Source organism: Aotus nancymaae, unplaced genomic scaffold, assembly GCF_030222135.1.
Source record: "Aotus nancymaae isolate 86718 unplaced genomic scaffold, 86718_ANA_hifiasm-v0.15.2.pri h1tg000011l, whole genome shotgun sequence".
Classification (NCBI taxonomy): domain Eukaryota; kingdom Metazoa; phylum Chordata; class Mammalia; order Primates; family Aotidae; genus Aotus; species Aotus nancymaae.
In genome coordinates, this window is record NW_026988422.1 from 22,647,992 (window position 1) to 22,675,755 (window position 27,764).

The following is a 27,764-nucleotide window of genomic DNA, read 5'->3' on the forward strand; positions in this document are numbered from 1 at the left end:
TTACGGTGGCTAGAAGTCTGAGATCAAGGTATTGGTAGGGTTGGTTCCTTCTGAGGGCTGTGAAGAATCTGTTCCATGCCTCTGCCATGGCTTCTGGCAACTTGCTGGAAATATTTGGTATTCCTTGGTGTACAGAAGAACTACCCTAATATCTGCCTTCATCTTGACATGGTGTTCCTCCTATGTGTCTGGTTGTGTCCAGATTTACTGCCCCCATTTTTTTTTTTTTATAAGGATATCTGTCATTGGATTAGACCCACCCTAATGACCTTATTTCAACATGACTAATTACATATATAACAATCCTGTTGTCCAATAAGATCATATTCTGAGTTACTTGGTTTTAGGACTTCAGCATATGAGTTTTGGGGGACATGATTCAGCCCATAACACTTGTGTTCCTGGTGTTATTTCATTTTTTGTTTCTTCTGTCTCTCATATGCTGCTCAAGTACGTATCATTTCTGAATACCAGGATCTAATAAGCATCTAGAGTAGAGGCCATAAATTGGGGGTCTGGGGACCCAATTTCTTTCATAGTCATAATCTTCTTTGGCCTGCACAGTATTGACAAAAATAACAAAAGAATTGATTGCCAGTAAATTCAAGAGATTACACCTAAGAAGTTGTATTACTAACATTTCTTGGGAAAAAAAATCAAAAGATTTCTTAACAGGTATTACTGTGTCAACTGTCTGGTGCTGTAGTGGCTGAGTCCTTTAGATAGGACCTGTGCTGTCCAGTTCATCATAGGCCCCATCATTTCCTTTCAGCCTCTTTCATTTACTTACTTACCTGCCTATGAGCATTTAAATATCTGACTTTGATTTAGAAGCTCTGGCCATAGTCTCTTCTTATGCTGAGAAAACACAAACAGATGCCTAGGTATGGTTTACACTATCAACTCAGAAAAGAAGATTCCTTTATCTTACTATTTTAAGATAGTAAGATGGCCATTTGATTCAAAATGACCATTTGATTCAGAGGATTAAAGGCATTTAGATGTCAAAGATTTTTTGTCTGAAGGAATTTTGACCTTGATATTTTAACTATGATATTTTTGTCTCATATATTTGGATATTACACTTAATTCCTAATACTAGTTTTACTTCAAGAAATGTATTTATATGGTTAGGCTTTGTGTCCCCACCCAAATCTCATCTAGAATTGTAATCCGCATAATCCCCACATGTCTAGGGAGAGACCTGGTGGGAGGTGATTGGATCTTGGAGGCAGTTTCCCCCATCCTGTTCTTGTGATAGTGAGTGACTTCTCATGAGAGATGATGATTTTATAAGGGGCTCTTCCCCCTTTGCTCCTCACTCTTGTCTCTCCTGCCACCATGTGAAAAGGTCCAAGCTTGCTTCTCCTTCACCTTCCACCATGATTGTAAGTTTCCTGAGACCTCTCCAGCCATGTGGAACTGTGAGCCAATTAAACCTCTTTCCTTTATAAATTACCCAGCCTTGGCCAGTTCTTTACAGCAGTGTGAAAATGGACTAATAATATATATATATGATTTTTTCTTTTTTTGAGCCCCTTCAAGAAATATACATATAATTTTTAAAATATTATTTCATTTGTAATAAAACATATTAGATATTATCTACATAAAACGAACCATAGCTAAAAACATGCATATAGTGACAATACTTTTAGACCAAAGAAACAAAACCTGATTGTGGAGTCACATATATTTGTTAATATTAACAAAAACTTCACCCTGATAAAAACTCTTTTTAGTCAAAATTTTACAGAAAAATTACATCTTTTTGATAAAATTTGAATGTGTAAATTTTGATTTAAAAAATAATGGCTTTGGCCAGGCACTGTGGCTTATGCCTATAATCCCAGCACTTTGGGAAGCCAAAGAAGGAGGGTTGCTTGAGGCCAGGAGCTCAGGACTAGCCTGGTCAACATAATGACACTCCATCTCTACAAAAAAATCTCAAATTTTTAAGTTAACTGGGCATGGTGGTGGCACATACCTGTAGTCCCAGCTACTTGGGATGCTGAGGAGGAAGGACTGCTTGAGCCCAGGAGATCAAAACTACAGTGAGCTGTGATTGTGCCACTGCACTTCAACCTGAGTGACAGCACAAGATCTTGTCTCAAAAAAGAAAAAAGCCAGTGAAGAGAAATCAAAATAGTAGGTGGCATTTGATATGGATTTAAAAAAATTGACCAGTAAAACTTCAATGTGTTATCAAAAGAATAATTCATTCTAATAAAAGTAATTTCAGTAAAATAAAAATCAAAATAGCAAATGTTAAAAGCACTTTAGTTGTCCTTATATAGAAATTGGAATAAGAAATTAAACTTTTCTCAAGAAAATGCTTTCTGAAACTTTATTTTGTTTGCATAATTTAGATGCCATTTTATATTCAAAATGTTGTCCAGGATGCAAATGTCTGATAGGGCAAAATGGTGGAAATCCAAACTGCAATATCAAAATATTCTCTCACTTAAAGTCTTTGTCAATAATGATATCTGGCTGAATCTAGATAAGTTAGTGTAATATTACCAAAAGAAGTTTCAAAAAGGTGGAATTGAATAGAAATACTCAAATTTCCTAAAAGTGGCAGAAGAATGAAAATACAAAAAGATGGATATAAGATCATAGAATGCTGTAGTTAGGAATATTTACTTGAGACTACTGACAAGTCTATTTTCTTTTTCTCTAAGAGCACCAATCAGGGTCTTCAGGCCTGGAAGATTGAAGACATTCCAGCCAACAAAATGTCCATTGCATGGCAGCTACCACAATATGCCCTGGTTACAGCTGCAGAGGTCATGTTCTCTGTCACAGGTCTTGAGTTTTCTTATTCTCAGGTAAGTTTTTGCAAATAGAAGGTAGAAATTGAGACATTGCTTGAAGGATGTTGAATTTTAATTCTAGCACTGACTTAAATAGGTATGTGATCCCGGCCAGGAAGCAGTTCTACTGCCTCGGCCTCCCAAGTAGCTGGGATTATAGGTGCACACCACCACACCAGGCTAATTTTTGTAATTTTAGTAGAGACAGGGTTTTGCCATGTTGGCCAGGCTGGTCTCATTCCTGACCTCAGATGATCCACCTACCTTGGACTCCCAAAGTGTTGGGATTATAGGCGTAAGCTACCACTCCCATCCTGTAGTGCTATTTTAAAAATGTATATGAATACCAATAGAACTTATCTATTAGGGTTGTAAGGAAGATTATATGACATAATGAATTAAAATATTCAATTAAGAGCTTCATCTTGCCGGGCGCTGTGTCACATGCCTGTAATCCCAGCTCTTGGGAGGCAGAGGCAGGAGGATAGCTTGAGCCCAGGAGTTCGAGACCTGCCTGGGCAATATAGCAAGACCCCATTCTCCACAAAAAGGAAAAAAAAAAAAGCTTCATCTTCTTCTTACTGTCAGCATTATTATCACTCTCTGAATCAATGTGGTAGCTGAACTTACTGAGGGAAGTTCTAACTTGGAAAGTTTCCTGGATGCATGGGGCATGAGGGCAGTGTAGGCAGTTTGTTTACTTTCCAACTTGTGTCCTCCCCAGGCTCCCTCTAGCATGAAATCTGTACTCCAGGCAGCTTGGCTGTTGACAGTCGCAGTTGGGAATATCATCGTGCTTGTTGTGGCACAGTTCAGTGGCCTGGTACAGGTATGGATCTGAGGGAAGCAAGATACATTTCTATTCAAGTTTTTCCTCCAGCTTTCTCTTCTCCCTTTCTCTCCCTCTCTCTGCCTCCCACATTCCCCACTCAGTGCTGTGACATGAAATGGGTTAGATACACAGGAAAATAGACTTTACCAGGAAAATAGACATATGTAAGTGGCAGTAATGACTGCAATATACCTATGTGAGGAGACGCCAGTGAACCCAGTCTTTGTCCAGCAAAAGTCTAGTTAAACTGGTGATCCCCAGTCAGTCTGCTCCCCAGTCCTCATCCTGTAAAGATCTCTTTAGTTTCAGGTTTCTCCATATTCTTCTCATATTTATTTCTCCCTGCAGTGGGCTGAATTCATTTTGTTTTCCTGCCTTCTGCTGGTGGTCTGCCTGATCTTCTCCATCATGGGCTACAACTATGTTCCTGTGAAGACAGAGGATATGCAGGGTCCAGCAGATAAGCAGATTCCCCACATCCAAGGGAACATGATCAACCTAGAGACCAAGAAGACAATGCTCTGATGACTCCCTGGATTCTGTCCTGACCCCAGTTCCTGGCCCTGTCTTCAAGCAATTTTTTTTCCTCTACTGGATTAAACAACAGAGATAGCATCATATCAGAGCTGATCTCCTCCACCCTTCTCCAATGACAGAAGTTCCAGGACTGGTTTTCTAGTACATCTTTAAACAAGGCCTCTGAAACTCTATGTCTGCCCATCTATCAGTGAACTCATTAAAACTTGTGCAGTGTTGCTGGAGCTGGCCTGGTGTCTCCAAATGGCCATGAAAATACACATGGATAATGGAGATCATTCTCTGTGGGTATGCAAAGTTAATGGGAATTCTTTTATAGATAACTTCTATTTAGGACTAATTTTTGAGGTGCTGATTTAGGGGCAAAATTGCAGAATAACAAATGGTATTTCAAATTTTTTTTAAACAAGTAATGTAATTATGCTATTCACAGGGACATCAAGGATTGATATGTATGATGTGATCTGGTCCAGCTAGGTCCTGGTTTGTCAGCTATCTAGGTTTGATAAGACTTCAGTAAGTTTGTTAATACAGATGGTAGGAAGCAGAATGACATTTTATTAACACACAAGAGAAGTTTTATCTTTCTGCTTATGATAGTATTTTATTTACTTATCCAAACACTTGTTTCTAAGTATGGATAGATCATGGAAAGCAGATTAGAGATAATAAACATTAGTAAACATAGTTCTGGAGAGTAGGAACAGGTATAAATTGTAGAAATCCCGAAGAGCCATTCATTCTTTTACAGAGTACATTTTTCTTAGCATCTATGGTGCTGGACTATGCCCTTCAGTGAACAATCGCATAAACAATAATTATAATTTGCAGCCTTATCTTATCAACCTTGCTCAACCAGCTTCATCTTATTTTTACATCTTGTCTTGCTTATTGCAGCAAATCTTCAATAACAACAGTGTTTCTATAAGTCCAATTTCCTTTTTTAATGTTTCCATTTAGCCTCATAAATATCAAAGTACTAGTTCCTTTTTGAGGTATTTTCCTGATTTGCTTTTCCCATAAGTTTTAAATACTATTTCTTCCTTGAAAACTAGAAATTTTCTTTTTATTAAAAAAAAGTTATATTAATACTCTAGGTTTGAGGTTCTAAAATGAAAATAGTCAATAGAGGGGCATGGTCCTATATGAGGTTCCTATCAAAATTTGTGGGAGTGGATGTAGCAGAGCATGAGTGTTTTTTTTGTGTATGTGTGTGTTCATGAAAAAAATTTGAGAAACATTACTTCACACACAATGAATGAATCAGGACAGACACGGGAATGTCATGACTGTGCAGTGTGTTGCTAGGAAGAAAAGTTCAGAATCACTGTTCTAGAAGAGCCTCATTTCCATGGTTTTAAACATTATTCTCATGTAGAACAGTGTTGGGACTCATACTGTTAATGTTAACAGGTAACAATGTTAATGTTAACAGGTACCTGTTAATATTAACAGATAAGGTTACTGTTAACAGATAAGAGAATTTGCTCCAGTTGCCCAAACTTTATATACTTCAATTTTAATGACAAGTATTTCAGAAGTACAAAAGTGGCAGCAAGAGCAACGATTTTTTCTAGATATCTTGATGTGAACCTGACCCTACTCATTTAGAAGCCAGACTGTTCATCTTTAAACAGCTTTAATCCAAACTGTTTTATGACTATTGTTTCAAGAGACATTAACACTGTTCTGTAAATACAAATGTCGGTGGACAAATAAGTTTGGGAAATGTGGCATACTGTATCCTTTTCTTAACATTTGCATATTAAAGACTCTGAGATATCCTGCAGTAAAGATACAATATACGGTGTTTAAATTAACATGGTATAGTATTCTGCAGAACATTGGTTTTGAAAAAGCTGCTGAGCAGTTCTTCCTTGTGCTGAACTTCCTCTCTGAAACCTCCTACCATTGTTTTTTTTCCCTCTGTAGCTAATAGGAATAAGTATAACCCCCTTTTTCATGTGGCAGATGTTTAGCTATTTGGGAAGAACTTTCATGGTTCTTCCCTAATCATCAAGTATTCAAGGTAAAGATTCGTGGTTCCTGTAATGGTTCCTCACCAGGCATAATTTGTCCTTTTACCGTCCTACTTTTTCTCTTCTGAAAAACACCCTTTATCTGAAATACAGCACTTAATATTAAGATACCTTAATATGAAATACCTGGAGCCAAATACAACATTCCAAAGTAGTCTGACTGGAAGAACTAGCACCTGCCTTTCTTCAAACAATGCACTTCTGTTAATGCCCTTCGCTAAGTTACTGCTGGAGAAACAAAGATGAATAATCCACTATACCTGCTAATCTTCACTATCAAGATCCTGGAGACTGCAAAGGCCTTAAGGAAGTAATGATATAGTGAAGAAGAGCAAGAAGGACAGTTTGACAAGAGTAAGGGGCAAAGAGGTAAAAGATACAGTCAGAGGAAGCTAGGGATCAGATCATGTAGGGTCTTGTCACCATTGTAAGACATTTTGATGTTATTCTAAGTGACATGTTAAATCATTGGAGGTTTAGAACATGAGAGTGACGTAATGTGATTCTCTGTTTAAGATTACTTTGGCTGATGAATGGAGAATTATCTATAGTCAGGAAGGAAAAGAAGTAGGGAGTTCAATTAGGAGGCTTTTGCAATAGTTCAGGCAATAGATGGTTGTGACTTGGACAAGGTGATAGCAGTGGAGGTGGAGAGAAATGGTTTGACTTGGAATTAAACTTTAAGCTAGAACTGACAAAATTTGAGTGTAGTTTGGATATATAATTTAAAAGAAACAAATCAGCCAGGTGTGGTGACTTACACCTGTAATCTCAGTTCTTTGCAAGAATGAGGGAAAAAGATTCTTTGAAGTCAGGAGTTCAAGACCAGACTGGACAACATAATGATACCCCCTCTCTACAAAAAACAAAAATAAAAAAATTAGCCAGGTGTGGTGGTATGCACCTGTAACCCCAACTTCTCAGGAGGCTGAGGCAGAACGATTCCTTGAGCCCAAGTGCTTAAAGCTGCAAAGAGCTATGATCACACCGCTGCACTCCAGCCTTGGCAATAGGACCCTGTCTCAAAAATAAAGAGAGAGAGAGAGACAGAAAGAGAGATAAGGTCTTAGCCTTATTTTACCCGACCCCTATTCAAGATGGAGTTGCTGTGGTTCAAATGGCTCTGACAGAATAGGCAGTGAGGGTGGCATTACATTCCACAGTTGGGGAATTTGTGTAGTGTCCAACAGGTATATATATCCCATTAGTAGGTAACTACAATTATTTAAGAATTAAATTAAAATATGATTTGTCTTTTATGTCTATATTTTTTCCAAATGGCTACTAAGTTGTTAGCACATTTAGATGTTGTCTGGATCTACCTATTTAATAAATAGAACAATTGAGTATTTCTTTGGCCTAGAGGATAAAATACTTACTGAGACACAAAGAGACTCAAGAAAGGGGGAACCTCTGATTTAGTTTCATGAGGGGCCGAAAATTTTGACAGCAACGAAACTTTATATTCAACATTGTAGGCCTGATATTTGTTTTTAGATAATGCAGTATAGTGAACAAAAACAAGAAACAGGAGGAGGAGAGGGAAGGAAAGGAGGAAGTAGTAGAATAAGAATGACCAGGCTGGGTGCGGTGGCTCACGCAGATAATCCCAGCACTTTGGGAGGCCAAGGCGGGTGGATCATGAGGTCAGGAGTTTGAGATCAGCCTGGCCAAGATGTTGAAACCCCGTCTCTACTAAAAATACAAAAATTAGCTGGGCGTGGTGGCAGGCACCTGTAATCCCAGCTACTCAGGAGGCTGAGGCAGGAGAATCGCTTGAACCTGGGAGGCAGAGGTTGCAGTGAGCCAAGATCGTGCCATTGCATTCCAGCCTGGGTAACAGAGTGAGACTCCGTCTCAAAAAAAAAAAAAAAAGAATGACCATTAAGTGAGCACTTACTAAGTTCCAGGATTTGTGCTAAGCATTTTACCTACAATAATATTTTTCAATCCTAAGGCCTGTACCATCATAGTACATACTGGATTTTCTGTTCTCCTTAGTAAAACAGCCATTACCCAAAGCCTAAGTGCTCCTTCACTACCTTGGCAGCCCTGTGCCTTTTCTGCCAGGCACCCCCTAGACTTCCCTACAAAATAGCAATTTAATGAGCCAAACAGGCGGCCTTTGTGACCTTCCTCCAGCACCACGGCTGATGTTCATTATACTTAATTATTGTTTGGCCTTCCTAATGTTAAATATTTAGCATTCCATACTTGTTCAGTCCTCATGGCAACACCTTTGGGGATGCAGATTTCAATGACCCAAAATACATCTTGATCTTGCAGACCGTTTATATTTTTCTCGATGTGAGAGATAATCCTAAATATGAGGAGATCTTTCTCTGAAGTTTGATCAGCTGACATAAATTTTCCAATTTTTACAGACACTACCTAATATTTTATTCAAATTTTTAAAATCAACAAATAAATATTTTGCAAGAGGCAAATCTGTGTATGTGTGTAATGTAATGTAATGTAATATAATGCCTTGAGTTATCGCTTAAAAAAGCTGTATAAAGAGATGTACTCAAAAACACTATCGATAAAACTAATAGAATTTTTTTTTTTTTTTTTTTTTTTTTTTTGAGACGGAGTTTCACTCTTGTTACCCAGGCTGGAGTGCAATGGCATGATCTCGGCAATTTGGTGGACAGGGGACTAAGGAATGGGTGCTGCTGACTGGTTGAGGATGACATCATGGGGGTGTATGAAACAATCTTCATCTGCTGAGTTCACCTCTGGTTGGGGCAATAGGATCCACTGAGTCATAAGTCATGAGTTCGGGTGGGATCAGTCTGAAAAACATCTTAAAAAAAAAAATCTTGGGTTTTACAATAGTGATATTACTTATAGGAACAGTTGGGAAAGTCACAAATCTTGTGACTTCTGGCTACATGACCCCTGAGCAGTAACGAATTATAGAAAGTATGCCTTTATTTTCAGAATTCAGGCCCCTCTCACAACCCTAACCTTGTGGCCTTTCATTACTTTTTATAAAGGCAGTTTCATTTTAGAAAGGACTATTATCATATTTGCTTTAGGGTAATACTATAAATTATTTCCAAAGTTATTTTGACATATGCCCAGAAATGACCAAGGACATCTTGGAGATCAGAAGCAAAGTGGAGTCAATTATGTCAAATTTCTCTTTCTGTCATAATTTTGCAAAGGTGGTTTCAATAAGAGCATAGAGAAAAACAATTAGGTCTATTGTCCATTTGGAGTTAATTTTTGTGTAAGGCATAAGAGTCTAAATCCATATTTTTGTATATGACTAAACAAATGGTCCATCACCATTTATAGAAAATACTATCTTTCTCTCATTGAATTGCCATAGCAGCTTTGTCAAAAATCAATTTATCCACAGGTATAGGACTTTATTTCTGTACTCTCAATTATGTCACATTGGATCAATACATTAATACTGCACTATATTGATTATTAATGCTTTATAGTACATTTTAAAGTTGAGAAGTATCTAAGTCATCCAAATTTATTTTTTAAGATTTTTCAAGATTTTTTGGTCTATTCTGGGAACTAAGCTTGCTTATCTGGAATAAATCCCACTTGTTCATGGTGTATTAAAAGATTTGCTAATGCTCTAGAAAGGATTTTTGCTTCTAATTTTAGGAGAGATGTTTGTTTTTTTTTGTTGTTTTCTTTTTTTGGTTTTGTTTTTTGTAACATCTTTGTCTGGCTTTGTACCGGCCTTCTAAATAAATTGGGAAATATTTCCTCTTCTATTTTCTGAAAGAGATTATGTAAAGTTGGTGTTAATTCCCCTTTAAAGGTTTAGTAGAATTAGTCAGTGAGGCCATTTGGACCTGGAGATTTTATTTTGGAGAGATTTTTAATTAAAAATATCTGTAATAATGATAGGGCTACTTAGATTGTCTGTTTCATCTTAGTTGAGTTTTTGTAGTTTGTGATTCTCATGGAATTGGTCCACTTATTCTGAATTGTCAAATTTATGAGCATAAAGCCATATGTAATATTTTCTATTATCTTTTTTAATGGCTGCAGTATTTGAAATGAGAGTTCCTGTTTAAGTCCTCATATTGGTGAGTCATTTTCCATTGTTGTCAATCTTGCTAGAGGTTTATTGATTTTATTATTTTTTTTGTTTTGAACAACCACCTTTTCCTTTCATTGTATTTTTCAGTAAGATTTTCCTACTTTCAATATCATTGGCTTCTGCACTTTACTACTCTATTCCTTCTGCTTGCTTTGGATTTATTTTGCTCCTCTTTTTCAGGAAAAGTAGGAACTTAAATTATCAATATGACACCTTTCTTAATTGTTATGGGGGAGTGAAAGTTTATTAAAATGCTTTAGAGAAGGAATGAAAGGAAGTGTACTTGGAAGAAGGTCAAGTAGGCAACATGAGATGATCAAGTGCCCCTTTCTTAATTTTTAATGTAAGTATATAGTGCTATGAATTTTCTTTTTAGTACTCCTTTAGCTGCACCCCACATACTTTGGTATGTTTTCATTTATATTTAGTTCTATGTATCCTTTTAATTTCCTTTGAGATGCCCTGTTTGATACATAGATTATTCAGAATCATGTTGTTTAGTTTTCAAGTGTTTTAAGAGTTTCCTGTTGTCTTTGTTAGAGATTTTCAGTTTATTTCCATTATGTCCAGGTTTTACTATACATTTTATGTCTTTTTCTATTTGGTGAATGTTGCATGGGCAATTGAGAAAAACGTATTGTTAGGTGGTATATCTTATAAATGTTAATTAGACCTTGTTGATTAATTGTGTTGTTCAGATTTTCCATATACTTGTGATTTTTCTTCTTCATAGTTCTAGTAGTTACTGGGGAAAGGGGAGAATGATATTGAAGTTCCCAACTATAATTATAGATTCTTCTATTTCTCATTTCAGCTTTATCAATTTTTGCTTCAGTTATTTAAGGCTCTGTGGTTTCATTTGTACATATTTAGTATAGAGTGTCTTCTGATTGATCCTTTTATCATTAAATAATATTCCTTTTTGTCTCGGTAATTTTCTTTGCTTTGCAGTCTACTTTACCAGACACTACTATTGCTACTCCTGCTGTTTTTTAAAAAAAGTGTCAATGTATATGTGATATATCTTTTTCCACCCTTTTTATTTTCAACTCACCTGTGTTTGAACTTAAAATGAGTTTCTTATATGCAGCATATAGTTGGATTATGGGTGGTTTTTAATTTGTTCTACCAATCTCTTTTAATTGGTGTATTTAGACCATTTACATTTAAGGTATTTACTGATATGATAGCACTTTAGTCTGTTATTTTGTTATTCATTTTCTATTTGTCTCCTCTGGTTCTCATCACTTTTTTTTTCTCGCCTTTCTGCAGTTTACTTAAACATGTTTTAGATTCCATCTTGATTTATTTGTAATACTTCTGAGTTTGTCACTTTGTATAGTTTTCATATTGGTTGCTCTGGGTGTTACACATGCTACTTATAACAATGTACTGGTATCAAAATTTACCACTTCAAATGAAGTGTAGAAACCTCACTTCCATTTAGGTCCCTTTGGCTTCCCCACCTTTAAATATCATTGTTTTGAGTATCAGATGTTGTTACAATTTTTGTTTCAATCATAAAATATGATTTCTAAAACCCATAAGAAAAAAAATTGTCTATTGTACGAACCCATATTTCTGCTCTATTGTTTCTTTTTTTTTTTTTCCTGATGTTCTAAGTTTCCTTCTTTTATCATTTCTTTGCTGTTTGAAGAACTCCCTTCAGCTAGTCTTTTAAGGGTAGATCTGCTAGTCACAAAATCTTTTAGTTTTCATTCATCTGTGAATGTTTTATAACCCTTCATTCCTAAAAGATAGCTTTGTTAGATCTAGAATTATAGGTGACAGTTTCTTTCTTTCATCACTTAAAAAATATTTGGCCACTTCCTTATTCATGGTTTCAGATAAGAAATCCATTCAAATTGGTGTTCCCCTACAAGTAATGCACTATGTCTCACTTGCTGCTTTCAGGACTTTGTCTTTAGTTTTCAAAAAATTATAATGTGCCTGGGCATGGATTTTTTTTTTTTTTTTTCTTCTGTGGGATTCATCCAGCTTCTTGAATCTCTAAGTTGGTGTCTTTCATCTAATTTGGAATGTTTTCAGTCTTATTTCTTTAAATACTCATTCATCCCTACTCTTTTTCTCCTTTACTTTCTGTTACTCCAATAATATGAATGCTGGATATTTTGTTATTGTTCCATAGGTCCTTGAGGTCTGTTTATTTTTTCTGGTATATTTTCTATTGTTCAGATTGGGTAAATTCTATTGTTCTATCCCAAATTCACAGATTTTATCTCCCATCATCTCTACTGTACTATTAGGCCTATCCAGTGAGTTTTCAGTTTGTTATTGTATTTTTCAGTTCTACAATTTTCATTTGTTTCCTTTTGATAAAACTTTTATTTTTCTGAGGTTTTTGGTTTTTTTATTTGTTTCAAGAGAATTTATAATTGATTGTTGTAGCATTTTTATGATGTCTGCTTTAAAAATCTTAATAGATAATTCCAATATCTGATTTATCTCAGTGCTAGAATCCACTGATTTCCTTTTTCATTCAAGTTGTGATTTTACTGGTTCTTGATTTGTACTCTGAACATTTTGCCTATTATGTAAGGAGACTTATTTCTATTGAAATATTTTGTTTTACAAGGAATCAATCTGTTAGGTTTAGCATACAGTTTTAGCCTACTTTTGTGGGCTGTAATTCTAACTATAGCTTAATTTTCAGAGCCCTTGTAGTGTTATTTTGGTTGCTTGGTTTATCTAAGGCTCCCACTGGTCTCTGTTAGTGCTGCCTGAAAGGGCAGGAGGAATTTTCCTGGCTGGGTTGCCAGCTATCTCTTGGTGAGGGAAGGCTATGATAAATCCTGCTGTTGCCTCTAGCTGCCCAGATTTCTCTGGGCCTCGGAGGAGAGTCTTGCTTCCACAAAGTGGCTTCTGTGATCAGGTGGCTGGCTTCAGGAATGTTGGCTGTGACAGGTCCCTTTTCCTGGTTCTACCAGCCAATCCTAGTATCTCTGGGCAGGAGAGGAGAGTCTCAGGCCTGTGCAAAAAGGCTTCCCCAACTGGACCACCTATTTTTTCTCGGTTTCTCTTACTGGCTCCTCCTGTCCACCTCAGTATCTCTCCTTGGAAAAGAGGAGTTTCTGACCCAGCAGGGAAGAAGGGTGCTTCCCCTGGTTACTTATTTTTTGTAGGACTCCCAGTCAGTCCCCTTGCCTGAGGTTGCCAGAGGGATTCCAATAGGTTCAGGGGCAAGAATGAGCTTCTGGGCTACCTTCTGTTTCTAGATGGAAAGTCAGGAAACACCTGATAGTTAGGGGGATATAAGGTGCCCTGCCTCTGTGCTGCTCCTCTGGTCCTGGGTTTTCAAACCAGCTCGACTTCTTCATACCCTTCAGAATTCTCCTTTGGTTTTCTCTTGTACCATTTCTAACATTTATTAAGTTGTGCTTAGCAGGGCATAGCAGGGGAAATCGGGTAATGCCATCTTGTCCAGGCCAGAAGTCTCTCACCTACTGAATGTTATGTCTACATGATCTGTTTAAATATAGGTATGTTTTTGCTAATTTAGATCCAATTACATATGAATAATCAAAAATCCCAGAGAAGACTACCTAATGCAGAAATTTAACCTATTTTTTCCACATGTAATTAATGAGATTGGGGGAAATTTATGTGTCAATAAATAGGATCTAAAGTGAGCACATAAGGATACTGCTGAGGATCATACACACACAATCTCCTCCACTCAGGCCATCTCCTTCCAATATGCTCAGGGTGGATCTCTATATGAAGCACAGATGGATTCACGGAAGCCTCCAAAGGGGCTGAGAAAAATGGGAGGAGGTGGTAGAGCCTCTTATAGGGACAATACAGTTCTTTCTTCCTGGGGCTGACTGGTGAGACCTGCCTGGTTGCTTCTGCTTGGGAAATCTCAACTCTGAAAGTCTGAGTAGTGCCAGAAGAATGGTAGCTCCAGAACTCCCTAGGTTGATTGGGCTCTTCTCTGAGCTCTAGTGGTGAATGCGGCTTAATCCAATCAAATGCACCAAAGTAGAAAAGCAGATATTTATTTGGAGTAGCATCCTCAGCTTGGTATGTTTTCTTTCTTTCTTATTTATATACTATGTTGTTCCCAAGAAGGATTTAAAGTGACTTCAGTGATTATACAATATATATGAAAATATAAATTAGATACATGGGTAAAAAAGAACAAGAGGAAAACAAGGCACAGGAATAAGGCTGGTGCAAAACTGCTTCTCTGTGATTTTTCTATAGTTATAATAAAGAATCCATGAGTGGCACATGGCTGGGGTATTTCCTGTGCCATCTCTGACTAGAACCTCAGGACTGGGCACGGATATGGCAGGATAAACTCCTAACAAGAAAGGACCCTCAAGATATGCCATAGAGGAAGACACATTCCCATGGGAATTTCTCTATCATACTCCATAGATGTCCTTTTCCTGAAACATGTTTGTTTTCTTCTCAAAGATTTCCAAGTTCTCACTTTGAGAATGGCCTTGGTTTTGGGCAGTGTAATCTACTGAAAGACTCAGGCTACTAAGTTCCTGAGGGATCACCTTCCAGTTGGGGTCCGTTACAAGTCAGAGACTATATAAATACACAAGAGAGCAAGAACCAAGACTAAAATTACAGTTGGTAATTCCTCAAACTCTTACTTTTTTTTGTTTTTTGGCTTTGGTTTTTTTTTTTTTTTTTTTAGAGATGAGGACTTGCTCTATTGCCCAGCTTGGAGTACAGAGATGTGATCATGGGATCTTGGTTCATTGCAGCCTTGAACTCCTGGGCTCAAGGGATCCTCCTGCCTCAGCCTCTCAAGTAGCTGGGACTACAAGTGCATGCCATTGCACCCAACTAATTATTTTTTATTTTTTGCAGAGATGGGGTCTCACTACGTTGTCCAGGTTGGTCTTGAACTCCTAGCCTCAAGCAATCCTCTCACCTTGGCCTCTCAAAGTGCTGGGATTACAGGTGTGAGCTACTACACCCAAGTTCAAACTCTTGTATTTAAAATTCTTCTTTTTGATTCTCAGAATCTAAGCCAAAATTGTTAGATTCAGACTTGCAGGTCCCAAGTCAGCTGGAAATCTAGGTGATGCTGATGACACATAGGAGCCAAGAAGTAGCCACAGAAGTTGTACTGTGCTTGGTGACTAAATGACCACAGTCCTTCCACTATGAGAGCTGTCTTTCTCCTGGGGAATAGAAGAACACACACAAAAAAACACCCAGTCAGTGTAATCTGTCTTTGCATTTAACACAGAAGTTATGCTTGATTCACAAATGCTAAGTGAGTAGTGGCTGTCAGGACAGCAGATCTGAACCTAAAAAATATTTCTTGACTCTTCATGAAACCAATCTCTCTCTCCAGGCTTAGGTTTTTCTTGTTTTCCTCTCTAGAGACTCCCTCAAATACTTGTAATTTCTGAAAATTTCTTCCAGTCTAACTCACTCTGCCTCTTGCTCTGTTTTCTAATACTTAAAGTCTCCCTTAGACTGAAAAGGGGGTACCTTGTTCCATTCCTCAGTCTGTCTCTCTCCCATTCATTCATGAAGACATTGCTCAATTCTCTTTTTCCTTTTTATAATCTGAATCATTCCTTCCCAGCCTTTTTCTAAAAAGTTTGGCTTTAAGCCTCAGTATTTCTCTGAAGTCATTTTTTTTTTTAAACTAGGAGACAAGCATTTCTTTTTTTTTTTCTTTTTTCTTTTTTTTTTTTTTGAGACGGAGTTTCGCTGTTGTTACCCAGACTGGAGTGTAATGGCACGATCTCAGCTCACTGCAACCTCCGCTTCCTGGGTTCAAGCAATTCTCCTGCCTCAGCCTCCCGAGTAGCTGGGACTACAGGCGTGTGCCACCACGCCCAGCTAATTTTTGTATTTTTAGTAGAGACGGGGTTTCACCATGTTGACCAGGATGGTCTCGATCTCTTGACCTCGTGATCCACCCGCCTCGGCCTCCCAAAGTGCTGGGATTATAGGCGTGAGTGAAGTCATTTTTTAAAGATCACTAATTACTTCTTCCTAACCAAACTCAGTGGCTATTTTTCAGAAGTTATTCCACTCTGCTTGGTCTTTGGGCTTTTTCCACTTCCTCGATGAGGGTTAAAAACTGTTTACATTTCTCATGTTTCTCTAGCTACAGTAGGGGATCATTTTATTTAGGTCTTGAATGTTTACAGTTGTGGTCCATGAATATAACCTTCCTCATCTTATTTGAAACAGGAAGACAAGGTATCTGTCCTAAAATATACTGCCCAAAAGGGATCACATATATATACATTCATGTTGCTATAAAAAAAGTTTTCGATTTATCAGGAAAGTGAGTTTTAGGGGTCATGATTTCTAATCAAAATACTGCATGACAAATGTTCTCTGACATAAACAAAAACAATGAAATGCGGTAAAAGGAACTTGTCCAGGGTTTGCTAAAAGAAAACCTAGACGTGATCAAGGAGTAGACATTTTGTTGAAAGTAGAAGACTAAGAATGCCGGCATAAAACTTTAAAAAATTAAACCAAAAAGTCAAGAAAAAAGCTGAGATTCTCTATAGAAAGTTTGAATTCAGCTTGGAGAAGAAAGAAAGCCGTGCTTTTCTCTTACATTAGAACAGGTGTATATAGGCCAAGTTTGGAATAAGCAAGAAATGCCTTGACATACCTTAGGGCAAGGTTAGAAAGAAAGATAATTGATTGGAAGGAGTCCAGGAGCAGGGGCCACTCAGTCTGTGATCACTGAAGGTAAAAGCTTGAAGTTTTTGCTCCTTATATTTCTGAGGTTATAGCTTCAGTGGAGTGAAAAGGCTACCAGACCTGCCTGAATTGAGATCTTGGCTGGAATCTTGGTTCTGAAGTTGGGTGGAAGATCCTTCAGTATAACTTAATTTTCTTATGGGTACTGTGTAACACATAGTTCCTACCTATTTCAGGTTCCCATGAAATCATCTGCATGGAAGCCCTTGTTTGTCAGGATCTATTTGTTAAACATTACTCTTGAGAGAGAAGGTTCCACATGAACAACGAAAAAATTATTCCATTTATGTTTGTCTAAATACCAAATAAAGGATTTTAAATAAGCATTTTATAAAAAGTTATGATAAAGCTGTAACTTCGAAAGCCTGCTTTAGGAAAATAGTGAGATAGCTTATCAACTCAAGCAGTAAACAGGAACTTCCAGTGCTGCATGATGGAAGGTCACCATCTAGAGGCCCAATTGTATTATGATGTTTCACTACAAGCTCCAGTGACTCCAGAGGCTAGGAAGGCAGCCTGTGTAAGAAGCAGCGGGCAGCCCCAAGGAGAGAAGGGAAGAGCAAGACTTCGGCCCTGGAGACTTTGCCTCAGTAAAGGCATTCAAAATTCAGGTTACAAACAAAACAAACTAAACACCGTGCCCTTCAAACTGAGCAACCTGCCAAGTCAAGCTTTGGTCCTGGGCCTCTGCTCACTGTCAGAATATGAATGGAAAGTTGAATGTGATAAGTAAAGTGATAACTCCTTGGGAGATAAGCTCAAAAAGACTCCAAACAATGGAGGCTTTTACAATTTCTTGTGCAAAATCTTTGCTCCTTGGGAGTAACTTTACAATTGAAAATTTGGCGTGGTTGAGGTGGGTGTTAAAGGAAGCTGTGATATTTTCAGAAAATGAGGAAGAAATAAAGTCACCAGAAGATATCATTGACTCCGAATGATAATCTCTCTTTCTCTCTTTTTTTTTCATTTTCTGAGTCAGGGTCACATTCTGTTGCTCAGGCAGGAGTTCAGTGGTGCAATCCTGGCTCACTGAGCCCAGAACCTGGGCTCAAGTGATCCTCTTATCCATCTGAGTAGCTGAGACTATAGGTACATGCCAGTGCACTTGACTATACTTCTCTCTAAGGAGGCAGCATGAGTTATTGAAAGGGCACAACCTTGAGAATCAAAGCATGATTCAAACTTGAGCTTTGGGCTGTGTGGCTTTGGGCATGCTACTCAACCTCTCTGAGCCTCCCATAGTTGTGAGGATTAAGTGGAATAAAGCTTGGAAAGGGCTTATCCAGTGTCTGGAATGTAACTGGTGTTCCTCACCCTTCTCTTACTTACAAGAAGCCACATAATTTAGCTTAAAGAAATAATTTAACTGAGAAGAAAATAGCACGTAGATTTGGGGCCCAAACCTGGACCTTAACTTTTAGTTGTTATTATAATGAAGAGACCTGGTTTAGTCACTATATGAGTAAAGGAACTGTGATTTTCCCAGCTTTGACTGTGTTTTCTTTCAGGATGTAATTTTCTTACTGGTAACATGGAAGAAACAGTTGTATCATCTAGGATAATAGTTCAAAACACACAGGGTTGCTGTGAGGATTAAGTAAGATGCTGTATAAGATGTCTAGAACTCAGTACCACTTAGTAAGGGGTAGCTATTTTCACTATTGTTGATCCTTGACATTTGTGAGAAGATGGCATAATTGCCATTGATTATTACAGAAATGCCTGCTGGTCTTTGCTACCTTCCTCACAAATCACTCACTCTCTCACCAAGCTTCTGCTCTAGAAAGAGCAGCCCTGTGGCTCTCCTAAGAGGCCTGCTCTTTTGCACACACCATGTATGTGATTGATTTTTTAAAAAAACTCACAGCAGAACATGTACTTCCAAATGAGAGCTGTAACCTTCACAGCCTGTGAGAGACTACAGTTCTTCTTTGATAATATCTCTCTGCTTCAGGAACTTCTTTCAGAGCTACTGCATATACCTTTGACTATCTCAACAGAAGCAAAAGAGAAAAGGATTTTGGTGAAACAGAGAAAAGATCTTCATGGGTAGCCTGTAAGTTTCTCTGAGGTATTTTATTGACGTTTTTGAGCAATGGCAGCAAATCTTTGCAAAGTGGTAACATTAAAGGAATGCTGCCATTTGGATGTATTAATTATAAAATAATTTTTCAAGTCACTTCTTTAAAAAAATACAAAAGATCTGCATTCAAAGGCCCCAAAGGCCTACATCCTTCTGTGTTCCCCTTTTAACTATGTCTGGCACCCTTTGGCATCTTGCCTATTCACAGAATCCTAATGTTTTGGCCCATATAAGGAATATCAGGGTTTTAAAAATCAGTTTAATGGTCCTTTCCAGGGGATGTCTCAGAGGGTCCCAACCTCACATATACCAGGGCCTTGCATGCTGACTTGACAAGTGTCTTCTGTTAGGCCCAGTGTTCTAATTTGGGGTATGGAAATGGGATGCTAAGTAAAGAAAGCAAAACAGCTGTGAAAGGAGGTGAGGCTTTAGCCACAAGTGCCTGCATTCAAGTCCCAGCTCATGGCTCGCGAGGTGCTTAATCATGCTGAGCCTCATTTCCTCCTGTGACCCTGCTTACCCTGCCCCACAAGACTGTGATGACAACCGAAGCTGAGGATGAGAAGGCCCTTCACAGGCAGCGAACTCTGCCCTGCACTCTGCACTCACTTGATTTTTTTTAGCTCTAACGAGAGGTAGCCCACCCAGCCCACAGTGTAATTTGGGCAAAACAGGGAGGAGGCCACCTCTGAGGCAGCATGAGAGGCAGCCTGTGTTGGCTGTGGCCACGCCTGGCTGGAGATGCCTCTCTGCCCATGCCCGACCCTCAGCAGGATGCCCCAGGCTCACCGAGCGCCTCTCCACACTCCCTTTTTTCCTGTCATTCTTGCCTGGAGTGACATCCAGTGAGCGGTAGCTAGGTGGCTTCTCCTCCTGCCAGTGTGGAGAGTGTGAGTGGCGGCGGTGGGCCCCCCAGCCCTGGGGTTGCCTCTCCTTCTCCTCTTCAGAGCTCCAGGAACTGAGGCCGGAGGGCAAGGGAGGAGAATAGCTGCGGTGCCTGCGACGTCTCCCGTGCCTCTGAGTGCTCTCCCGGGGGCTGGGCCTGCGGGGCCTCTCCTCACAGCGGCTCCTGAACGGAGGGTGGCTCGGCCGCCAGCGTGCCTCGCTGGATGAGGGGACATCACTTAGGCTGTCCCTGTCTGACCAGTGTATGGGTGACCCATTCAGCCTAGAGCTATGGTGCCTTCCACTCCATGATGGGTCCAGCTCCCTTCTTTCCAATGCCCAAGACTTCGGCCCCTGATTCCGGAGCTCCTGGTGGAAATCAGAGTAATGGTGCTGCCTTCTCCCCTCCCTTAGATCCCAGGGCCTGGAGGGAATTGGGGTGAGCCACTGCTGGTGCAGGGAGTCACTGGTCCTCCTTGAAGATGACAGGTCTCTGATCAGTGGGGGCAGGTGGATGATTCTGCGTTCCACGACCTCAGAGCCCAGGGAGGACAGCATGCTGCAGGGATGGCCGAATCTGGCTTTGAGGTCAGGGGGCAGAGGCTGGGCCAGGTTGAGGTTCCGCAGTTCATTCTCCAAATACTCCAGGACACCATTGGTGATGGGAGGGCGATTGGTGGTCTGGGTCATTGGCATCTGAGGGAGGCTGGACCGCAGGGACAAATCTGAAAGGAAACAAGGATAGGACATATAGAACAAATGGCCCAAAACATACGCCTCAGAATCAGGACATCAAAATGTGACATTGTTTAGCGTGACTCCCTCCCATCCTCCATCAGGAAGATGCCTGCCATATTGGTCACAGAGGCCTTGATGTAGCCCATGCTTCTGCCCTTGCCCTCTGCCCTCCCCTACCCCAAATCTCTGGAGAAGTTTACCTCGCTGCAGCAGCGGGTGCATTGGATAAGATGAAACCTGGGAGCTCCTGTCCGCCCCCCAGTACAGGGGTTTTTCCATCATCTGAGGACCTAGGGCCTGGGCCTGCTTCATGTAGCGGTGGCGGGCCAGGACTGCAGGGGAAGAAGGAGAAATGCAGACCCTCAGCCAGGGCAAGCCCCACATCTCTACTTCACTTCTCTCCACCTAGGGGCCTTGCAAGAAGCCAGCTTCTCTCCTCACCTATCGTGTCCATTTTCACCTATCTTGCATGGGAGTAAGGGCAAAGGAGGTAGTAAATTAAATGCCCCCCGCAACCCCGGCGAGGACCTGGAGTTAAATTCTCTTCAAGACTGCAACTTCTGTACCCCAGGAGAGTATATTCTTAAAACTTGACTTCCTAGCCTCAAAATCATTTCATCACCCTGCCCACTCCTAAGGTCACCCAAAATGCATAGGTAGATGCATGGATACTAGCATACAATGAATTATTGGGCCATAGGTCAACAAAACTAAAAGTCAAAGGCCAGAAACAGATGTAGATGCAAAGGACTTAGAGGAGGCTGTGAGTCAGGGGCTGGTAGTGTCTGTTCAGAATGAAAGAAAAAGGGAAAGACATGATGCCGAAGATAATGGGCAGAATTACTTGGCAATTGCATGGAAGAGTGTTTCTTGCTGGCATGCCAACCCTGGTGGGAGAGAATCTGTGGGAAGAAGGCAAGGGCATACAAAAAGCTCAAGTAAATTCCAGTGGGTCCTTTCTATTCTTTTCCTCGCCTTATTAAGTGTTGAGACTGTCTCTAAGCAGGGGGAATTTCTAAGGGGTAGAGGCAGGGAAGAGGAAGAGAAATATCATTTCCTTTTATGGCAAAGAATATCATATAAAAAAGTAGTAAAAGGGATCCATAGGCACGTCCCTGCAACCCCCTAGGTGGAGCTGGTCTGAGGCATTCAATCCACAGTGAGTACAAATTAAAAACAAAAGCATTTCGTTGTTTTTGTTCATGCTTTTCTGTTTTGGGGTAGTTGTGGCTGAGTGCCTCATGTTTCCTAAGGGCTCTGCCTATCCATGCATGTTGGACGCGTACCTGTACATTAAGTGCAGGGAGTGCCAGCCTCAGGCTGTGAATGAGGATAGGCCCCAGCTGGGCATTCTCAGTTCCTCCTTGCTTCCCTGGGCCCTGTGGCTACCCCTAAAACAGCAGGGCCCAGACCCAGTAGAAGGGGCAGAAAGCTGGCATCCTGAATGCAGCCACATAGCGTGTAGGGTTTGCAGATGCCAGCAGCAAAGAGGCCATCCAGTGGGCTGCCCAGCGATTACATTATAAAACTTCCAGCACAACAGGAAGTGGTTGTAACAGAGTCCTCATAAGTGTTGGGAGCTCCAGCCCTCAGGGTTAGTCACAGCCTTGCCTGGAGGAAATCCGATGCAAACTTGCAGCAGCTCCCCTAGCAGCCACACCTTCATGCCAACTGATAGCTTCCAGCCTCCTTGAAGACAGATCCACAGGCTCAGAGCAGCCCTCTTCCTCTGCAGAGATGCCTCTCCCTAGCTCCCTCTACTGGCCACCACCAACACACACACTGGAATGCCCAGCCTTACACATATAATTTACTTTGCATAAGCTAACTAGTTCTCTGAAAAATCTCTTCATGTGGGAATCCGATGAGGAAGTTGGGCTCAGAGAGATTACCTTCCCAGCATAAAGTTCCACAGCTAGCGACTGACAGAGCCAGGGTGTGAACCTGTGAGACGCTCAACCCTATGCTCTTTAAGGGTGTGCCACACAACCAAGTCCCCAGACCCCTTTATTTGCTGTGATGAAGCAAAAAACCTTCCCTGCAAGCACCTTCCTCAATTTATCTCTCTCTAACTCAGCTCCAGACCTTTCAAAGTCCACTCCAGACTAGTGTCTCCTTCCACGACCTGGGGACATCTGATTCCAAGGAGAACAACCCTACCCACTATTCCCCTTAAATGTAATTCTCGCTTCTTCCAGATGGTTCTGTTCCCATTTAGCCACTCCTTCTGCTTCCTTCAATCGAGGAGAAAGGCAGAGTTGTGCTTCCTCCTTGCTTCTCAAATGATTTTTTTCATCAATGGGACTCTCTCCACAATTAACTCTCTAACAACCCTTCCAGATCCTCCATGAGTGTTTCTGACATTTCCCTGTTTTTTCTCACCCAGTCCAGAGATTAACTCACCTGCTCCCTTAGCTGTCACAATCGTTTTTCCAGGGTCTCACCATTCCTTGTTGCATTAAAACTAATGAAACAGGATGGAAGACACAGCCTTTGAGCTCTTCTCTTGCCTGCCTTCACCCACATCCCTGAAAACAGCCCCACGGGATGTCCAGACTATCAGGGTATGTGTTGCTCACCTAACAGGGGATCAGACAGGCAGTAAAAGAAACCTGGACAAGGCAACAAAGCTGCAAAAGACTTCCAATAAGTTATCTCTTAGCCTCCGTGGAGTAAAATCTGCCTTAGTCACTCTTAATGAGCTTGTTAAAATACAGCTTTCTGAGTCTCACTCCCAGGGACTCGCCTTCCATTGGTCTAATGCAAGGCATGAAAAGTTGTATTTTCAACAAGCTCCCTGTTTTAATAATGTAGCAGTCAACTTGGAATTGACTGCTGAGGATTCTCAATAACACTTTGGTCACCATTCCTTACCGTCCCCTCTCTACTCTTACAGAACCCATTCTTGCCCTTCTTTTAACCTATGGTCACTCAGTCTATTTGCTTTCTCCAAAACTACCAGTCCTTCCTGACTCGACTGACAAGTCATTTCTGGGACATCCTTAGCTGCTTCCTAGAATGCCATGCCCCTTTGAACTCTTGTCATTTTAGCTTTAGGAAACTACCAGCAGACGCTTCTTGGTCCCAATCAGGCGACTGACCTCAAATAGTCCTCCTCAATAGGGCTTTCCTTGTTGATCTCTCAAACATGCATTGCCTCCTCTATAGCAGCAGGTTAAACATTCCCCACCTCTTAGGTCTTCCCCTGGCTGTGAACTTTCTGCTGATGACTTCATCTCTATTGACGAAGAGGAGCCAGCCCTGAACGTGGAGCCAAGAAACCTAGGTTTAGTCCAGGGCCCACTGCTAATATGCCGTAACACAGTAATTGTGGAAAAATCTCTCTCGACCTCACTCCCTCAGCTGTGAGGGGGAAGGGAATGGGGAAGGAGAGATCGGAGATTCTCAGTGTGGCTTGTGGCCTACTGCAGGGCATCCCTGGAGGTTTTCCAGTAAGGAGGGTCAGTAACTGCTCTAGGGATGAAAGCTGTTTCTCCAGTTCTCATGGAAAAAATTTAAAAAGCTGTTTACCACTACTAGGTGAACTATCTAAAATTTGGTCTTATTTTTCATTTTTCTCCTCTCTAATCCTTTTTTAAGTCTCACTAGAAAGGGGAGCAGGTTGGAGAGGTGGGATGTGATCAAAGAAATTCAAGAATCACTGGCATGTTTCTTGAAGCTTCCTTCTGCATCTAGAATTTTGATTTGCTGAAATCAAGTCAGGAAGATGTGAGCTCCCTCAGCTTCCTCCTTTAGGTCTTAATCATCTTCCACATTGTAATGACTTCCTTTCTGTCTTCAGAGGCCAGGCTGCTTCCCTTTCCCTTCTGCTCCCTTTCTAAGGCCAGTTCTTTCCCTGTAGGCCTGAGGCCACTCCTACCAGCTTCATCACTCATCAGTGACCACCTCCCTTTTTGTTTTTTTGAGGCAGAGTCTTGCTCCATTGCCCATGCTGGAGTGCAGTGGCATGATCTTGGCTCACTGCAACCTCTTCCTCCAGGGTTCAAGCAATTCTCATGTCTCAGTCTCCCAAGTGGCTGGGACTACAGGCGCCTGCCACCATGCCTGGCTAATTTTTGTATTTTTTAGTAGAGATGGGGGTTTCACCTCGTTGGTCAGGCTGGTCTTGAACTCCTCCACATGGCTTGATGTCCCAAAGTGCTGGGATTACAGGCATAAGTCACCGCACCTGGCCCACCTCACTTCTTAATGCTTCACTTTACTCACTTGCTATTAACCTTGGTTCTTTGCTTATCAATATGCTGAGGATTACCTTATTCTACAAGCACCAACAATAACCCCTTACTCCCCTAACCAAAGAGCTTTATTTAATAACTCATGCCCTTCCATGTAATTCTTCTTGTCAACAAACTTCTCAGGACAGTCTGACCTAGTGACTCACTTTGAAAGTGACCTCATCGGCTTAAGTTCAGGGATCTTTGTGGTCTACGTTTCTTGATTTTACTATTTTTTAAAAAATGAACCTAATTACTCAGGAGAAACAACCCTCCCCCAGAACCTCCATTTATTACCTTACTAATAAGGGATGCACTTGTCATTGTGTTAGTTCTGTCCCCAGTCTTGCCTGATTTTAGTGCCCCATGGACCTAGGGAGTCTAAGCAAGCATCTTGGGTGGGTTTTTCTTATCTCATCCTGCATATTATGACTCCAGTGACAGTGACTTCTCCATGGCCTCCCTCCCTAAGATCCCTGAAAGGTAGGGGGCCCCACAGTCCAATGTTGCATCCTTAGCTACTTTTACCTCCTATGGTGTCTTAGCCAGTCCCATAGTGATCCACCTACAGAGGCTATGACAGTCTCTGTTGTAGGAATGTAGACTCTCACGAGACAGATGAACATGGATTCATCACCACACAGCCACTCCTGCTTCCTAATTGTGGGGCTTTTCTGACCTTCGATCCTCTGTCATTAAACAGGGATGACATCTGCCCTCCAGGGTGGTTGTGAGGATTCAGTGAGGAAATGTATGCAAGGGGCCTACACATCAGACATCCAATAAAAGTTAGTTCTCTTTTCCTGTAAGACAGCATCCTCAGAGCACAGGCCTGAAACCAGACTCAAACACACTGTAGACCAGGTTTTGTTTCTATCTTAATAGGTCAGTCATTAGTTTTCCCTTAAAAAATTTCCTTTCAAATGGATCAAACTGATGAGTGGTTTTCTCTGGGTACTCAGATGAGTCATTACAGTTTGCTGAATTTCTCAAATTTCTACAAGATAGTACTTTATTTAGATCATCAGGAAAAGGAAATGTTATTGAAAACAAAAGCCAAAAATAATTTAAAACCTTCCATTTAAAGCAGTTGGTGCTATTCCATGTATTTGACTAAAAAATATCTTTATAGAATAATTTTGTATTCTTGTGCCTTTACCATGTATTCTGTAGTCAACATTTTTTAGGGCATAATTCAGTTACAGTTCTGTTTTAAAGGATCAGATGTTAGTTCAGAGGAAGATCACACTGAAAGCAAGATCATCTGCTCCCTTTTGCCTTGCCCTAACTCATGGGTTCTCAAAGTGTGGCCCCCCTACCAGCAGCATCACATCACCTGAGAACTTTTGAGATAAGAAATCAAAATAAAGTTCTAAGCCCTCAAATGACTAACAGACCCTCTCTTGGCCAAGGGGACCCCAGAGAAACCTTGGAAGCTAAGTTCATGGCCATGATGAGATGGGAGGTCAGACATGCCTCATTATACCCCCTCCCCCATTGACCAGCCCTTTCAAAAGACTCCATGTGATAATATCAATTATTAGCTTATCTTCCCAGGTACAGAACAAAGACAAGATGAGGTCTAATTCTTCTTTTCTCTTTTTCTAATGTTCACCTTATCTTATGTAAAATATAGATTTGCTGGGCACTGAAGTTTCACGAGTATATAACCATTCGTTTCATTGCTGCCCCTGACTTCTTAAGGAAAATGTATAAATACTGAACCTCCTGGGAACCTCTTTGAAAAAAAACAGCCACAGATGCATCTGTGACCTGTGTTTTTTCCCTGGGTATGCCCTTAAGCTAAACCTCAGTGATCTGAGTCTTATGCCTCAGTCACTCATTTTGATTGCTAGAGAAATAAAAAATCTCAGGTCCTACCCCGGACCAATTGAGTCAGAAAACCTGGAGGTGGCAGCCATAAATTAAGGAGGAAAAAAAACAAAAACAAAAACAGAAATCATCCCCACCTCCTGACCTCTAGGGAGGGGAGAGTGGCTGAAGGTTGAGTTGATTACCAATAGCCAATGACTCAATTAATCATGCCTATGTAATGAAGTCTCCATAACAACTCAAAAGAACTGGGTTCGAGGAGCTTCCTGGTTGCTGAAGACAGAGGTACTGGGAGGGTGGCATACCTGGAGAGGACATGGAAGCCCCCCCTCAACCACATACCTTGCTCTGTACAGCTCTTCATCTGGCTGTTCACTTGTATTGTTTTAAATATCCTTTATAATAAGTGGGTAAACATAAAAAAGCTTTTTCCTTGAATTCTGTAGCTGCTGTAGCAAATTCATTAAACGGGAGGAGACAATCGTGGTAACTTCCAATCTATAGTCAGTTGCTCAGAAGCACAGGTGACAACCTACTAGTTGCAATTGCAATTGGCATATGAACTGGGAGCAGTCCTGTGGGACTGAGCCTTCAACCTGTGGGATCTGGTGCTGTTTCAGGTAAATAGCATCAGAATTGAGTTAAATTATAGGACATTCAGTTGGTGTCTGCTAAAGAATTCTTTTTTGTGCGGGGAAAACACACACAATTGGTGTCAGAAGTATTGAGTGGCATGTAATAATAGGAAAAAATAGTGTTGTTTTCCTTTACAAGTGGTCTTTTCTCTTACTGCTTCCTTTAAACCACTCCCTCCAGCCCACCTTATGTCCAAATGAGGTCAGTGCTAGAAACGAAGATTGAAGCACAGATACATCAGGACTGCTGAAGAAATGCCATTAGTAGGCAGAGCTATTTGAGAGAGGCTTTAGGCAGCCTGTGAAGTGAATAGGCAAATGTCCTCCTTT

General features: G+C 40.6%; 2 protein-coding genes across 3 annotated transcripts in view; one reads left to right on the top strand and one right to left on the bottom strand.

Annotated features, from left to right (window-relative positions):
• Positions 1 to 11,234, top strand: part of SLC15A2 (solute carrier family 15 member 2) — a 62,535-nt gene extending 51,301 nt beyond the window's left edge. The window contains exons 20-22 of the mRNA XM_012476214.3: positions 2,685 to 2,831; positions 3,541 to 3,645; positions 3,997 to 11,234. Of these exons, the coding sequence (XP_012331637.1) occupies positions 2,685 to 2,831; positions 3,541 to 3,645; positions 3,997 to 4,173 (429 nt within the window). The 3' untranslated portion in view covers positions 4,174 to 11,234. The remainder of the gene's footprint in view (positions 1 to 2,684; positions 2,832 to 3,540; positions 3,646 to 3,996) is intronic.
• Positions 11,235 to 14,302: 3,068 nt separating this feature from the next.
• Positions 14,303 to 27,764, bottom strand: part of ILDR1 (immunoglobulin like domain containing receptor 1) — a 32,860-nt gene continuing 19,398 nt past the window's right edge. Inside the window, exons 6-8 of one of the 2 annotated variants that reach the window (XM_012476242.2) lie at positions 20,932 to 21,063; positions 19,898 to 20,718; positions 14,303 to 15,467 (exon numbers count right to left, since the gene is read on the bottom strand). In XM_012476242.2, coding sequence (XP_012331665.2) covers positions 15,426 to 15,467; positions 19,898 to 20,718; positions 20,932 to 21,063 — 995 coding nt within the window. In that variant the 3' untranslated portion in view covers positions 14,303 to 15,425. The remainder of the gene's footprint in view (positions 15,468 to 19,897; positions 20,719 to 20,931; positions 21,064 to 27,764) is intronic. The other variant, XM_064374691.1, reaches the window with a different exon arrangement.